The following is a 13,895-nucleotide window of genomic DNA, read 5'->3' as shown; positions in this document are numbered from 1 at the left end:
TCTCGTTATGGCCTGTTGCCAGAGTTGAGAGTCTTTGATCCTATGAGTAATGGGCTGGAAGAGATTGGTGATAATGAAAGTGACAGTTTAAAGGTTATTAAGACGTCTCCCGTTTTATTTCCCACCGAAAATGAGGAGTTGCCCAAAGAGAACTCTGAAGATTTTATAATTAATGGTTTTTGTGGGTTTTTCGGGCCCTTTGGCCGTGTTCTGAAAATAATGTTATAATTATTTTTTTAAGAAAATAAAGATTCATAGAAAGTTTGTTTGCAAAGGCATAGCATAAAACATATCCAAAGATTCCAATAGTTAAATAAAGCTGGTATTTCTCATTAAAATATAAAACACTAAATTCTAAGCTAAGTATCTTCTAAGAAGGGCTATTCACCTCTTTCTGTCTCTATATTCTGTAAGCATTCTCTCACATAGCACTTTCCATTCTGAAACTCCCCTCTCCAAACTTGCAAAGCTAAGAGAAACTACAACCCATCATCCATCTTTTTCTACATCACTTAGCCCTCCTTCTTCTTAACACTTCATACCTTTAAACCAGGGGTCAGGGAACTTTTTTACCTTTTATCCCCCAATAATTTATATACAGTGGTGCCTCGCTTAACGAGCGCCTCGCTGAATGATAAATCCACATAACGCTGGCTTTTTCTGAAAAATTTGCCACCTCGGTTTAATGATGTTTCCTATGGGGGATTTCCGCTTAGCGATTTCGGGACCATGCTTCACATAATTATTGCATTTTGGGTCCCCTGTTTCGCTTAACGATGTTTTAAAAAGAGCGGGAAAGGTGGCTGTTTGTCAATGCTAATTTGTTGTTTTCCTTGAAATTCTAACTGCCTGTACCCAGGATGCATTGCGCCTGTGCAGGGAAGGTATAAACCCCCTTCCCCATGCATCCTGGGTTTACTTTTCAACGTGCAGTTCCAAGGTTGGCTTTGTCACTTTGGTCTGTCTTGTGGGTGCAACCTGTGCTGGAGAACTTCAAAAGGTAAGCTTGCATTTCTTCTCCTGGGTGGGTGGTGGGTTTTATTGCAAAACTCAGATGTTTTTTGCAAGAGGGAATTTGGGTCTGGCTGGCTCTGGCTTTGGTTATGGGTTTTTTTTTTTCATTGGGGAAATTGCAGGGGTTTTTTTTAGTGGGGGTTTGTGTGGATTGTGAGAGATTTGGATCCCCAAGTTAAAACCTGAGTTTAATTTTTTTTTCCTGTCCTGCCATGCTGCTTCTTGGTGTGGGTGGTGGTGGTGTGGAAAGCTGCTATACCCTCACTGGAAATGGTTTTTCATGGTGTTCTCTGCATGCCTGCATCTGGGATTTGGATCCCCAAGTTAAAACCTGAGTTTAAAATTTGACTTTCTTCTGACTCTTTTGAAATTAGTTGTTGAATTTTAAAGTTTTAAAGTTTTAAATGCTTGGATTCGTTAGTGCACCTTGTAAAACCTTTGCAAACTTAATTTGGCTTTGTTCTGAGTCTTCGTTAATTTTTGGTGCATTTTTTTCTCCCCCATTGAAATGCATTGAAGCCTACTCAATGCATTTGAATGGGGGATACATTGTTTCACTTAGCGATGTTTCCTATGGCAATTTTCGCTTAAGGACGTTAATCCGTTCCAATTGGAACGGATTATCCAGTTTTCAATGCATCTCTATGGGAAAACGCGTTTCACTTAGCGATGTTTCTACATAGCGATTTTTTTGGAACCAATTAAAATCGTTAAGTGAGGCACCACTGTGGTAAAAAAATTGAAACGCTGGAATCCAGACTTCACGCTTTGATTTCTCAACCATGTTGTTATGTGCTCTAAATAACGGGTGCCTCTGTCGCTTATTCAGTCAACTTTTATCCACATAAGGAACCATAGAGTTTTTCTGTTGTTTCCTTGGGATCTTTCCTCTACCCTAGCAGAGATTTATCCAATTCAGGTACCAGTATGCAGACAAACAATGAAAAGAGAGTTCATTAAGGTAAAGAAAAAATTGTATTGTAGCAGTAGTCATACAGACAGAGTTGTCTTAGTTCAGTCCATTGGTCATACACAATAAAGCATTCAATATCAGTCCATTTCCCATAACACATATCCAGAGTCCATAGCAATATCCAGCATCGTAAATCTGTCCTGCAGAGTAGTGCCTTCGTCTCTCCTCGTTCAACCCAAAAAAAGTGCTCAGAGGCTCTTAATTTTATTGCCCCTAGTGGCCAATCAGAGATTAGCTTCTCCAGGGTTCTTCTCCAGCATTATTGTTTCCACAGCTGGGTTAAATCAAACTGGTCAGCTAGTTACTTGCACAGCTGAAGTAATTAATCAGACTCTTTCTTACAAACTTTTTACGAACTTTGATTATCAATTCTTAAAGGGCTGTTGTTAGCCGCCCAGAGTGGTCGATTGACCAGATGGGTGGGATATAAATAGAATAAATAAACTAAAATAAATAAAATGAATATTGTAAGCCTGTCAGCTCAGACTGAAGCTGTTCCCACATTCTTTGTTTTTCAAAGGTTTCCTTTTTGTATGAGTTCTTGGATGAATAAAAAGATGACTGCTTTTATGGAAAGTCCTCCTACATTCCGTGTATTTCTATGGCCTCTTCCCTGTATGATGTCTTTGATATCTACAGGTCAGACCTTCATTAGGATACCCGACTCCACAGGAATCCTACAGAAATTTACAGACCTCCTAGGCAAGGAGATTCTACAATTCCAGTTGTCACCACTGGAAGACAACTGACCCACCGGGGTCCTGCCAAAAGCCCTCTCTGAGAGGTTGGTCCATCTCTCCCTTTCTCTCTTCAGCTAGCGTGCCTCTCTCCTCCCTGATCTTTCTCCTCCCCCTTCCAACCTCTTTCTCTCCCCAATAGGAGGGTTTCTCCGGTCTTACTTCTCTCTGTCTCCTTTCTGCCTCTTATGAGGTATCATCAAGTTCTCCCACTGTTTGGTCCAGGGATTCTCCATTCATATCCACTCCCAGCCTTGTGGTAATATCCTAATTTTGCCCTTCTACCTCTCCACCTTCTGCTCTCTCCCTTCTTGATGGTTCCCCAAGATATATTTCTCTTCCCCCCTCCTGTCTTATTCCTTTCTTTTTCTCCTGCACCTCTGCTGCTACCCTAATGTTCCTTTACCCAGTCAATCCTTTCCTCTGATGGACCTTCTGCTTCCCTCACTGGAACTTCCACCTTAGACACCCCAGGCTCTTTATTTCCAGACTCTCCCATACCTTCATTGGCCTAAAGTTTTGATTCTTCACATGGAACTATCTCTATCCTCCTGGTCTTCTCTGTGACCCTTCTCATCTCGCTATCTTTCCATTCTCCCCATGGAGGTGTCACTTCTCTGACGGGTGATATGTTCTGTCTCTGGGGCTCCATGGACTTCTCCCTCCTCTTTTCAGGAAAGGACGGCACTCCGGTCAGGATGGGTTCAGCCCGACTTTCTCCATCAGATAGACAGCCAGTGACAAGGTGTTTGAAGCTCATCTGGGTATCTCGTAGGAAGTCTTTTAATTGTTCCAGTGATTCAAGGCAATTCCAAAACTTGTTAATTCTGTACAAGTTCATTTATTTACATCATTACTAGATTCCATAATTAATTATACTAAATCCAAAAAAAATATGTAAGGCACTCTTACAGGCGTGAGGAAAAAACTGTTGGTAGAGATCTGTCGTCTTTAAATCCAAGCATCATACAATCATGAAAAAACTGCAGGCTTACTTAAAATACATCCTTGTATCTTGTAAAAATATGCAGCAACTTAAATTTAGATAATAGGGAAAATTTAAGGTTTGTTTGAATCTAGAATGCAAACACATTAAAACACTGGTGCTCATAATCCAGAAAGATAGCATACATCTTCAGAACATTTCAAACTTCCTAAGAATACAATGATAAAAATCAAAAAACCCTTATTATTTTCAATGGAAGACATGCAAAATTATTTAAACTTTAAAAACATATATATGCAAAGTTTAAAAAGCACTATTTGGATATGTGTGTTGTTAAGAAACAGAAAATTTTGTTCTCACCCAGAGTTTGTAAAATCCATTGATAGCTGTCACTGCCACACTGTTATCTTTCTGCTCTTCCAAGGACTTCCACCCAGCATCATGAAACCAAACATCTGTTTCTCTGTTCCTTTCTAATAATACTTTTTGTGAGATCTCTCCCAATTTTTATATTCCTCTGTTCTGCATCAGTCAGCAAAACCAAATTTTCCCAAGGCTTAGATTTCCCAGCCTCTGAGAAGCTCAGATGTTAAGGATCAAAGGATTTGATCACCTCTGACCCAGTGCAGTCTAGCACCCAAAGAGACTGGAGCTTGAAAAACCAAACTTTCCACTCCTTCCAAAAATCCCTGCCATGACAAAGCAGGATACTCTAAATCAGGGGTTTTAAACTCAATTTACCCGGGGGCCGCTGAAGGCAGAGTCTGGATGAGGCTGGGACGCATCAGATTTTCCGCCAAGCAGAGCAAGAGCCTGAGGAAGCGGCCCAGGAGTTTCCTTAGCCGGCAGACAGGTGGGCTGGCTGGCAGGCTGCAGTTCTGGATGGAGAGTGCAAGAAGTGCTGTCTTGGGCGAGAGCTGGCGAGCGAGGCAAGGCTTTTTTTTACTCTTGACAGCAGAGGATGTGGGGGGGCAGGCAAGGCGAGGGCCACAAACTATCATCTGAGGGGCCGCAAATGGCCCCCGGGCCGCATGTTTGAGACCCCTGCTCTAAATATAATAGCACAGAAGAGCCTAGTTCTTCATAAATAATACACACTATATATATTTGTTTATAAAAATTAAATAGTAGAAATTCATTGGTACCCTCTTTAAAATTCAGTTACTATTATTTAGGAGGATAAAGACTTATAAAACAAATGAGAGCTTCTCTCTCTTCACTACTTGCTTTTCTTTCATCAGTTAGCCTTAGAACATCCATCCTTTTCTTTTTACACCAGGGGTCTCAAACTCAATTTACCTTGGGGCTGCTGGAGACAGAAGCTGGGTGAGGTTGATTTTCCACAAAGCGGAGCAAGAGCCCGAGGAAGCTGCCCAGGAGTTTCCTTAGCCCGGCTGGGCCTCCAAGGAGGAGGAGGAGGGGCGTGAGAGCCCTCGTCACTGGCCATGACCCCTTCATGCTCCTTCTTCACTACCACCACCAGCAGGAGGAGGACAAAGAAGCGGAAAAGGGAGGGAGTGCCACTGACCGCATAGCCAGAGGGGAGGAGGGCACGGCATAAAATTTTTAAAAACCCCTCACAGAATCGCCTTGCCAAAGGAGAAAAGCCCTCATTGGTACCCATGAAATTAAAAAACCGGGTGGCCCCCCCAGGTGTGCACCCACATGCACACACACAAAGAAGTACGGCAAACTTATTCTGAGGGCCCCACTCCAAAAAAGGGGCATTCAGCAGCAGCAGCTACCCCCACAAAAGAGGAGCAAACTTTACAAGGCGAGCCCAGGCAGCCTCCAGAGCCGAGGCGGCTGAAGCAGGACGAAGAGGAGGAGGAGGAAGCACCACCAGGTGCTGAGGCGGCCGCTGACTGGGCTGGTGCTGGAGGTGCTGACAGAAAAGGTGCCAGAGAGCTGCTTCCCTGGAAGAAGCAGTAGCAGCTGCTGTTGGTGGCTTGGAGGTGCTCTTTGAGGACGGGCCGGGAGTGAGCTCCGCTCTAAGGCATTGCTTGGCGGTGGCTCAGGCACTCAGGGAAAGGGCCGGCAGCATGCCTCACTCGCCGACTCTCCCCCAAGACAATGTCTCTTGCACCCTCCATCCAGAACTGCAGCCTGCCAGCTGGCAGACAGGCGACCTGGCTAGCAGGTTGCAGTTCTGGATGAAGGGTGCAAGAGGCGCTATCTCGGGAGAGAGCTGGCAAACAAGGCAAGGCTTTTTTTGACTCTTGACAGCAGAGGACGTGTGGGCGCTTCGGGGGGGTGGCAAGGCGGGGGCCACAAACTATCATCCGGTGGACCACAAATGGCCCCCGGGTCGCATGTTTATTTATTTATTTATTATTTATTATTATTTTATTTATTTAATTTATATCCCGCCTATCTGCATCACATAGGACCACTCTAGGCGGCTTACAACAGTGACCATTTACAATAAAAATTAATACAGTTTTAAAGTAGGGGAAAGGCAAGAACGAAGTGAAACAAAGACTAGGGCAAAGGAAAAATAGGGAAGGTCAGGAACTGGCGGTGGGGAAGGCCTGCCGGAACATCAGCGTTTTTAATTGTTTTTTAAAGATACCCAGCGAGGGGGCGGCGCGAATGTCAGGGGGAAGGTTATTCCAGAGGCGAGGAGCCACTGCCGAGAAGGCCCGATTTCTTGTCTTTTCTTTCCGGGCCTCCCTCGGCGTTAGGCTCCTCAGCCTCACCTCCTGACTCGCGCGAGTGACACGGGTAGAACTTGGTGGAAGGTGTTCTGCCAAGTATCGAGGCCCTAAGCCATTTAGGGCTTTATACGAAAGCATCAGCACTTTGAAGTCGATGCGGAAACGGATGGGCAGCCAATGCAGTGCGGCCAGAGTGGGAGAAATATGTTGGTATTTTTTCACGCCACTGATAAGTCTGGCCGCAGCATTCTGCACCACCTGTAGTTTCCGCAGCAGCCTCAAAGGCAGCCCCACGTAGAGACCCGTTTTACACTAATTTTGTAAAAGCTTCCATTATACAATATATACTTATGCTCATTTTTTAAGCAAGAACTTCCACGTCTATTTTGTGGTATCTCTCTGTTAATTAACAATAGAAGTAAAACACATCACAAGTGGCACTTCAAATGCACTCCATTTTTTTGCTTTTTCTCTCTTTTGCATTGAGTCAGCTTTTGGTTGCTTAATTTTTCCACTGGAAACCAGCACAAAACTGAATGAGTTTCTTATGCGTTAATTATCAGGACCACTGAGTAAAACCCCTTCCACATTCCAAGCACTTATGCAGTTTCTCCCCAGTGTGAGTCCTTTGCTGTAACCTAAGGTGACCACTTAGTCTGAAGCTCTTTCCACATTCCAGGAATTTATGTGGTTTCTAGCCAGTGTGAGTCCTTTGATGTAACCTAAGGTGACCTCTCTGACTAAAGCTCTTTCCACATTCCAAGCATTTATGTGGTTTCTCCCCAGTGTGAGTTCTTTCATGTTTCCTAAGGCCACCACTGTCACTAAAACTCTTTCCACATTCCATGCATTTATGTGGTTTCTCCCCAGTGTGAGTCCTTTGATGTAACCTAAGGACACAACTGAGAATAAAGCTCTTTCCGCATTCCATGCATTTATGTGGTTTCTCCCCAGTGTGAATCCTTTCATGTTTCCTAAGGTCACCACTGTTACTAAAACTCTTTCCACATTCCATGCATTTATGTGGTTTCTCCCCGGTGTGAGTTCTTTGATGTGTCCTAAGGTGACCACTCTGACTAAAACTCTTTCCACATTCCATGCATTTATGTGGTTTCTCCCCAGTGTGAGTCCTTTGATGTAATCTAAGGCGACCACTGTTACTAAAACTCTTTCCACATTCCATGCATTTATGTGGTTTCTCCCCGGTGTGAGTTCTTTGATGTGTCCTAAGGTGACCACTCTGACAAAAGCTCTTTCCACATTCCAAGCATTTATGTGGTTTCTCCCCAGTGTGGGTCCTTTGATGTAACCTAAGTTCACCACTGCGACAAAAGCTCTTTCCACATTCCATGCATTCGTACGGTTTCTCCCAAGTATGAATCCTTTCATGTTTCCTAAGGTAACCACTCTGACTAAAGCTCTTTCCACATTCCATGCATTTGTACGGTTTCTCCCCAGTGTGAATTCTTTGATGTAATCTTAGGACGCCACCATGACTAAAGCTCTTTCCACATTCCAAGCATTTATGTGGTTTCTCTCCAGTGTGAGTCCTGTGATGTAACTTAAGAGTGCTACTTTGACTAAAGCTCTTTCCACATTCCGTGCATTTATGTGGTTTCTCCCCAGTGTGAGTCCTTTGATGTAACTTAAGAGTGCTACTTTGACTAAAGCTCTTTCCACATTCCGTGCATTTATGTGGTTTCTCTCCAGTGTGAGTCCTTTGATGTAACCTAAGGTCACCACTGCGACTAAAGCTCTTTCCGCATTCCATGCATTTATGTTGTTTTTCACCAGTGTGAATCCTTTGATGTTTCCTAAGGTAACCACTCTGACTAAAGCTCTTTCCACATTCTATGCATTTATTCGGTTTCTCCCCAGTGTGAGTCCTTTGATGTGACTTAAGGTCACTACTCTTACTAAAGTTCTTTCCACATTCCATGCATTTATGTGGTTTCTCCCCAGTGTGAGTCCTTTGATGTGATGTAAGGGTATCACTGCGACTAAAACTCTTTCCACATTCCATGCATTTATGTGGTTTCTCTCCAGTGTGAGTCCTTTGATGTAACCTAAGGGTGCTACGGTGACTAAAGCTCTTTCCACATTCCATGCATTTATGTGGTTTCTCCCCAGTGTGGGTCCTTTGATGTAACCTAAGGGTGCTACGGTGACTAAAGCTCTTTCCACATTCCATGCATTTATGTGGTTTCTCCCCGGTGTGAGTCCTTTGATGTGTCCTAAGGTGACCACTCTGACTAAAACTCTTTCCACATTCTATGCATTTATGTGGTTTCTCTCCAGTGTGAGTCCTTTGATGTAACCTAAGGTGACCACTCTGACTGAAGCTCTTTCCACATTCCAAGCATTTATGTGGTTTCTCCCCAGTGTGAGTTTTTTGATGTGTCCTAAGGTGACCACTCTGACTAAAACTCTTTGCACATTCTATGCATTGATGTGGTTTTTCCCCGGTGTGAGTTCTTTGATGTGATCTAAGGATACTACTGTGACTGAAGCTCTTTCCACATTCCATACAGGGATACATTTTCTCCCCTCCATGTTTTCTTTGATGTCTACTGAGGTGACATGCATTTACATGATTTCTCTCCTGTGCCAGTCCTTTTATGTGAAGTCCATGCATGGCCATTCCTATTTTCAGTTCTCTGTTTTCTTGCTTGATTGCGAGTTCCTGCCCAGGTTGCCCCACTTGATGCTAGGCAATTCTCCTGTTCATCATCATCTTCTAGCTTAGAAAAAGAAGAGAAACAATGACTTCCAATATCTGCAGGAATAAGGAATGATGTGTGCCGACTCCGCCTGAGTCACAGAGGAGGAATGAAAGACAGCCAAATAGGCGAGGGAAGAGAACCAGGGAGGGGATGCTGCCAAACCGGAGGGTGTTCCTTTGGGCTTCAGTTTGGATGGACTCTTTAGTGAGGGACCTTTTGGAGGGAGGAGTCATGAAGGGAGGATAATTTCCTCACCCAAGTAAGTGCATCAAATTCAAAGTATATTAACTTTCTTCCTTCTCAAATTCTCCCCAATGATTGTTCTTAAGTTTCCAGAAAATTAGAAAGGAATTTCTCAAAGTTGATTAAAGAGGAAAGAAATAATTGAAAGAGAGGTTACTTACCTGTAACCATGGTTCTTCAAGTGGACCTCTGTGAATTCACACATTTGGGTTAAGTCAGCACGTGCGCTGGAACTTCAGAATCTTCTAGAGCTTTTCTGAAAAGATACAAAGTTTAGATTGCCCCTTGCATGTATGCTCCATTCCCCCCAGCCTTCAGTTCCATTTATCCGCCACCATAAGAGCATGAGCTCAAATATAACATAAAAAGTGACGGATAGTGTCAGCAATCAGCTCCCCAAGAGGATGCTTGACCGGTCAGACAGAGAGTAATTAGGAATTTTCACACCCTTTTAATTAACTGAGTAGAGTCCTGATTACTTAGTCAAGGCCTGTGACAAAATCCTGCTTACAAGTCTGCCCTCATAAGAACACTTTTGTACCTTAGGAAAATCCAAAAAAGGCACACACATGAGCTTTGTAGTCCTGGGACCCAATATGCTCAATATGATAGGACTCGGTAGCATAATGTGACCAATTTAATAATTTAAATTGCCCTTCAGGTGACACTCTGACAGGTTACTGTTCAAGAGACCAATTGGTTTGAATAATAAGTGTTTTATTAAAGAAAATAGAAAATTCCATGAAGAAAATTCAGCTCAGCCTAAGTAAGCAAAAGAATCATTTTCAAAACAGATTACAAAATAGAAATAAGGCAAAAAATCCATAAAAATATAAAAACAGGAAAAATATTTAAAAATCACAAAAACCCACAAAAATATATGAAAAGCTATTTAAGGGAAAACAAAAGGCAAAAGCCCCCCTTCTTTTAAAAATCCCTGCATCTTGTAAAGTCCTTCTTCAGCAAGCAAGCATTTTTAAAATAATTACCCCAAAAATAATCCACATGAAAAAGTAAAAATTAATCCATGGAAAATGAATAAGGTAATCCATTAGCAATCCACAGGTAATCTACAGGTAATCCAAGCAGGTAAATCATAGAAAAAGTATCCAAGCAGATCCATGGCAAAAAGAATAATAATCCACAATAGGGAACAAAATTCAGGAACCCAGAAAAGGCTCAATATTCTTAAAAAGAAAAAGGCCTAGGAAAGGCCTGGTCCATTAGGTAACATCCATGGTAAAGGCTCCCCTTAGAATAATGTCCAGCAGATGGTTTAGGATGGCATCAATTGACTCCACATGGCTTCTCCCATGATTTGACTCTCTGTTTTGTCTTCCCTTATCTCCCTTTCTCATGGTGGCAGCCATGATCCAGCTGTCAACTAGAGCGTCAACAGGAGCGCTAGCCAGGTCAGCCGTAACCCCTCTCATGGCATCCTGGAATCCAACCGGATCCAGTAGAGTTCGAGGGTGGACCATAGAAATAGGTTCCTGCTCCCTGCGAGGGGGGAGAGCCACGGAAATGTTACATTTTACCAGATGGTGATCTGACCATGACAAGAGGAGCGACACAAGGTCAGTAACCACCAGACCACATTCGCTCCAATTGGTGGAAAAGACCAGGTCCAACATATGACCACCCACGTGGGTGGGGCCGTTGACATGTTGAGACATGTTCAAGGAAGCCATGGTTTCCAGGAACTCAAGAGCTGGCCCAGTGACCTCTGCCTCCGCATGCACGTTGAAATCACCCAAGACCAAAAGCCTCGGGGATCCCAACAATGCCACGGAGACAAACTCGTCCAGCTCCGGAAAGGAAGTCACTGGGTTACAGGGAGCGGAATAACACAGCAAAATCCCAATTCCATCCCTGGCCCCAATCGACATGTGGAGTGCCTCTAGACCTGGCTTTATCACAGAGGAGCGCCTAGTAACCTGTAAGCTGGATTTATAAACAATGGCTACTCCCCCCCCGCCCCTTCAGTCTACCCTGGTGCTGGATGGCATAACCCAGCAGACAGATGAGAGCCAGGGGAGGACCCCCTCCCCGCCAATCCATGTCTTGGTAATGCATGCCAGGTGTTACATACCGCACTGATGGTACCTGTCTGTCATGGGTTTGGAGGGAAAGTTCCATCCTATGGGGAGTGGAAGGCGGGACATCAAGGGGGAGGAGCTGTACTGTATATATTTGGGGGAAGTCCTTCGTAAGGGAGCTGACGTGGAGAAGTGGAGTTGGAGTCTGTGGGTCAGACTGGGTACAACTGTTCGTCAGATAGTACATACCTGATAGGTTCAGGTTTCTATCTAGGTAGCCAGAACGGATAAGTTCAGGGTCTGTGCGTTACCTTAAAGTGTTCCGTGGGAACCAATCTGTTGTATGTGTAGGATTGGGACTATCCCAGGTTCCAGTATCCTATTTACCTGATCCTTTTATTTACCCTGTTTGTTTTTTCAATAAACCTTGTTCTCTTGTTTATTAAAATCCATTCCTGGTCTGGGTGACTTGGGAGAGCGAAGGGTTGGTGGCAGCATAACTACAGGGTGGGATACTCCAGTAGGTCTGGGGTTGTTACATTTGTTGGTGTCCAGCGGGTGGGATACGACTGGTCCAGTTGCCCAGTGGTCCAGCAAAGCCTTGGCTAGTGTGCCCAGAGCAAGGGGGGGTCTAGTCAGGGAAAATCTGAGGGCGCGTAGGTAATCTTCTAGGCTTACCTCACGGGGAGGTAGGCTAGTGGAAGAACGTGCAAACTCAGATTGGGGGACTAGATTAGGGAGCTCTGAGGCAACCCGTTTTGGCGGGAAAGGGCTGAGGCAAAGCTGCGTGAAGTAACAGTGAACTAGCCTGTCTGCTGAGAGGCCTAGCAGAGGGGGTGGATTCTGTCTGGCAACAGTTGCAAGTGGGTGCTGGAGGGACAGCAGCAGTCTATAGAAGGCTGTTTCTGAGGCAAAAGGAAAAAAGTCGTCGTTTTATTTTGAGGCGTGACTTTTGAAGGCAGCCTGTTCTGGGGGGGGATTATGCCCTTGACTCGAAGCCAAATGGCAGAAATAGGGAAAGTGAGAGAACCACAGGGAGACCAAGGTTCTGAGGAGGAATTTGGCTCAGTGCAGGATGAGAGCACGGGAGAACTGACCTCAGAACTCAGAAAAATGCTCCTAGCCCAACAGCATGAACTGAGGGTGAGGGAAATGGAGGAAAGGGAAAGGGAGAAACAAAGACAATTTGAAATGGAAAGGGAAGAGAAACAGAGACAGTTGGAGTTAGAAAGAATGGCGTTTGAGCTGAAGAAGCTGGAAATAATGAGTAGAAATAGGAATAACAATAATAATGAGGGGAACCCAGGGAATGGGGAAGGCAGCCTGTCAAAAACTGACTTGAAGAAATTCCCTGTGTACAACAAGGGAGATTGCCCTGAGGTGTTCTTTTCCCTCGTGGAAAGAGCGTTTGTGGACTTCTCTGAAAGGGAAACTGAGAAGATGACCATTATGCGATCTTTAATCAGTGGCAGCCTGGCAGAAGTCTATGCAGAGATGCCAGTGGAACTGCTGAAAGACTTCGCTGAGTTTAAAAAACTGGTGTTTGCCCGGCATGGGATAAATGCTGAACAGCTGAGGCAAAAATTCAGGTCACTCACAAAAAACCAGAGCAGACTTTTACCCAAGTGGGGGCCCAACTGGTGAGGTTGCTAGAGAAATGGCTGTCTCAGGAGGGGACAGAGACCTTCCAGCAGTTCAAAGACCTGATAGCGCTGGAACAATTTTATTCAGTCCTGCATGGGGAACTAAAGTTCCATGTGAGGGAGAGGAAACCTAAAACTGTAACAGAAGCGGCGGAGATCGCAGATTTTATTTCCCAAATAAGGAAGTCCTTAGGTGTTGAGGGGAAAACTGTGGGTAAGCCCAAAGAAACCTACAGCCGGTACTCTCAGGGACCAGGGAAAAACCAGCAAGGGGGAGGGGCCCATGTTGAAGGGAAGCCCTCTGACATGAAACCACCAAGACCTCAGATTTTGGAGGGAAAACCAAAAACAGAGGAGAAAGACTCCAAGTATAGCAGAAAATGTTATTTCTGTCAAGGAAAGGGCCATCTAATCTCAGAGTGTGAGAAATTAAAGCAGCTAAAGGGAAATTTGCCTCATGATTTGAGTGGAACCAAGCCAAAAGCTGTGTTCTGTGTCCAGACAGAGCAACGCTCCTTGCCACTGAGGGAGCCTGTTGCCATGGCGACTCACTCTGGACCAGTTACATCTGCTGATCAGGCTGGGGAAAATGATCCTCTTGTGGAGGTCAAGCGCTGCTTACTAGTTAGGACAGATTCACAATTGTTTGAGGCCGCTGGGGTGGACGTAGGAATACTTGACCATCAGTATAGGGGGCTAAGAGATACTCGTTCCCAGGTGACCCTGTGCCATCCAGACATTATTCCTAGGAAGCATATAATCCCAAATGAGAGCCTGAAGGTGGCAGGGATTGAGGGGCAGGTGATCTCACTGCCAGTAGCTGAGGTACCTGTGAGCTTTCAAGGCTGGAGGGGAGTTTGGCGTCTAGCGATTTCATCGACTCTGCCAGCAGCCGTGCTCGTGGGAAATGACCAGGCTGA

At 44.6% G+C, this 13,895-nt stretch overlaps 1 protein-coding gene across 2 annotated transcripts in view; it reads right to left on the bottom strand.

Moving 5' to 3' along the window:
• Positions 1–3,549: 3,549 nt before the first annotated feature.
• Positions 3,550–13,895, bottom strand: part of LOC110070995 (uncharacterized) — a 29,196-nt gene continuing 18,850 nt past the window's right edge. For both annotated transcript variants that reach the window (XM_078382520.1, XM_072984755.2), the window contains 2 exons: positions 9,455–9,549; positions 3,550–9,068 (listed from right to left, as the gene is read on the bottom strand). In XM_078382520.1, coding sequence (XP_078238646.1) covers positions 7,022–8,968 — 1,947 coding nt within the window. In that variant the 5' untranslated portion in view covers positions 8,969–9,068; positions 9,455–9,549 and the 3' untranslated portion in view covers positions 3,550–7,021. The remainder of the gene's footprint in view (positions 9,069–9,454; positions 9,550–13,895) is intronic.

This window comes from Pogona vitticeps, chromosome Z (assembly GCF_051106095.1).
Source record: "Pogona vitticeps strain Pit_001003342236 chromosome Z, PviZW2.1, whole genome shotgun sequence".
In the NCBI taxonomy this organism is placed as follows: Eukaryota; Metazoa; Chordata; class Lepidosauria; order Squamata; family Agamidae; genus Pogona; species Pogona vitticeps.
The sequence above is the reverse complement of the archived record's forward strand: the minus strand, read 5'-3'. Positions and strand labels throughout refer to the sequence as shown.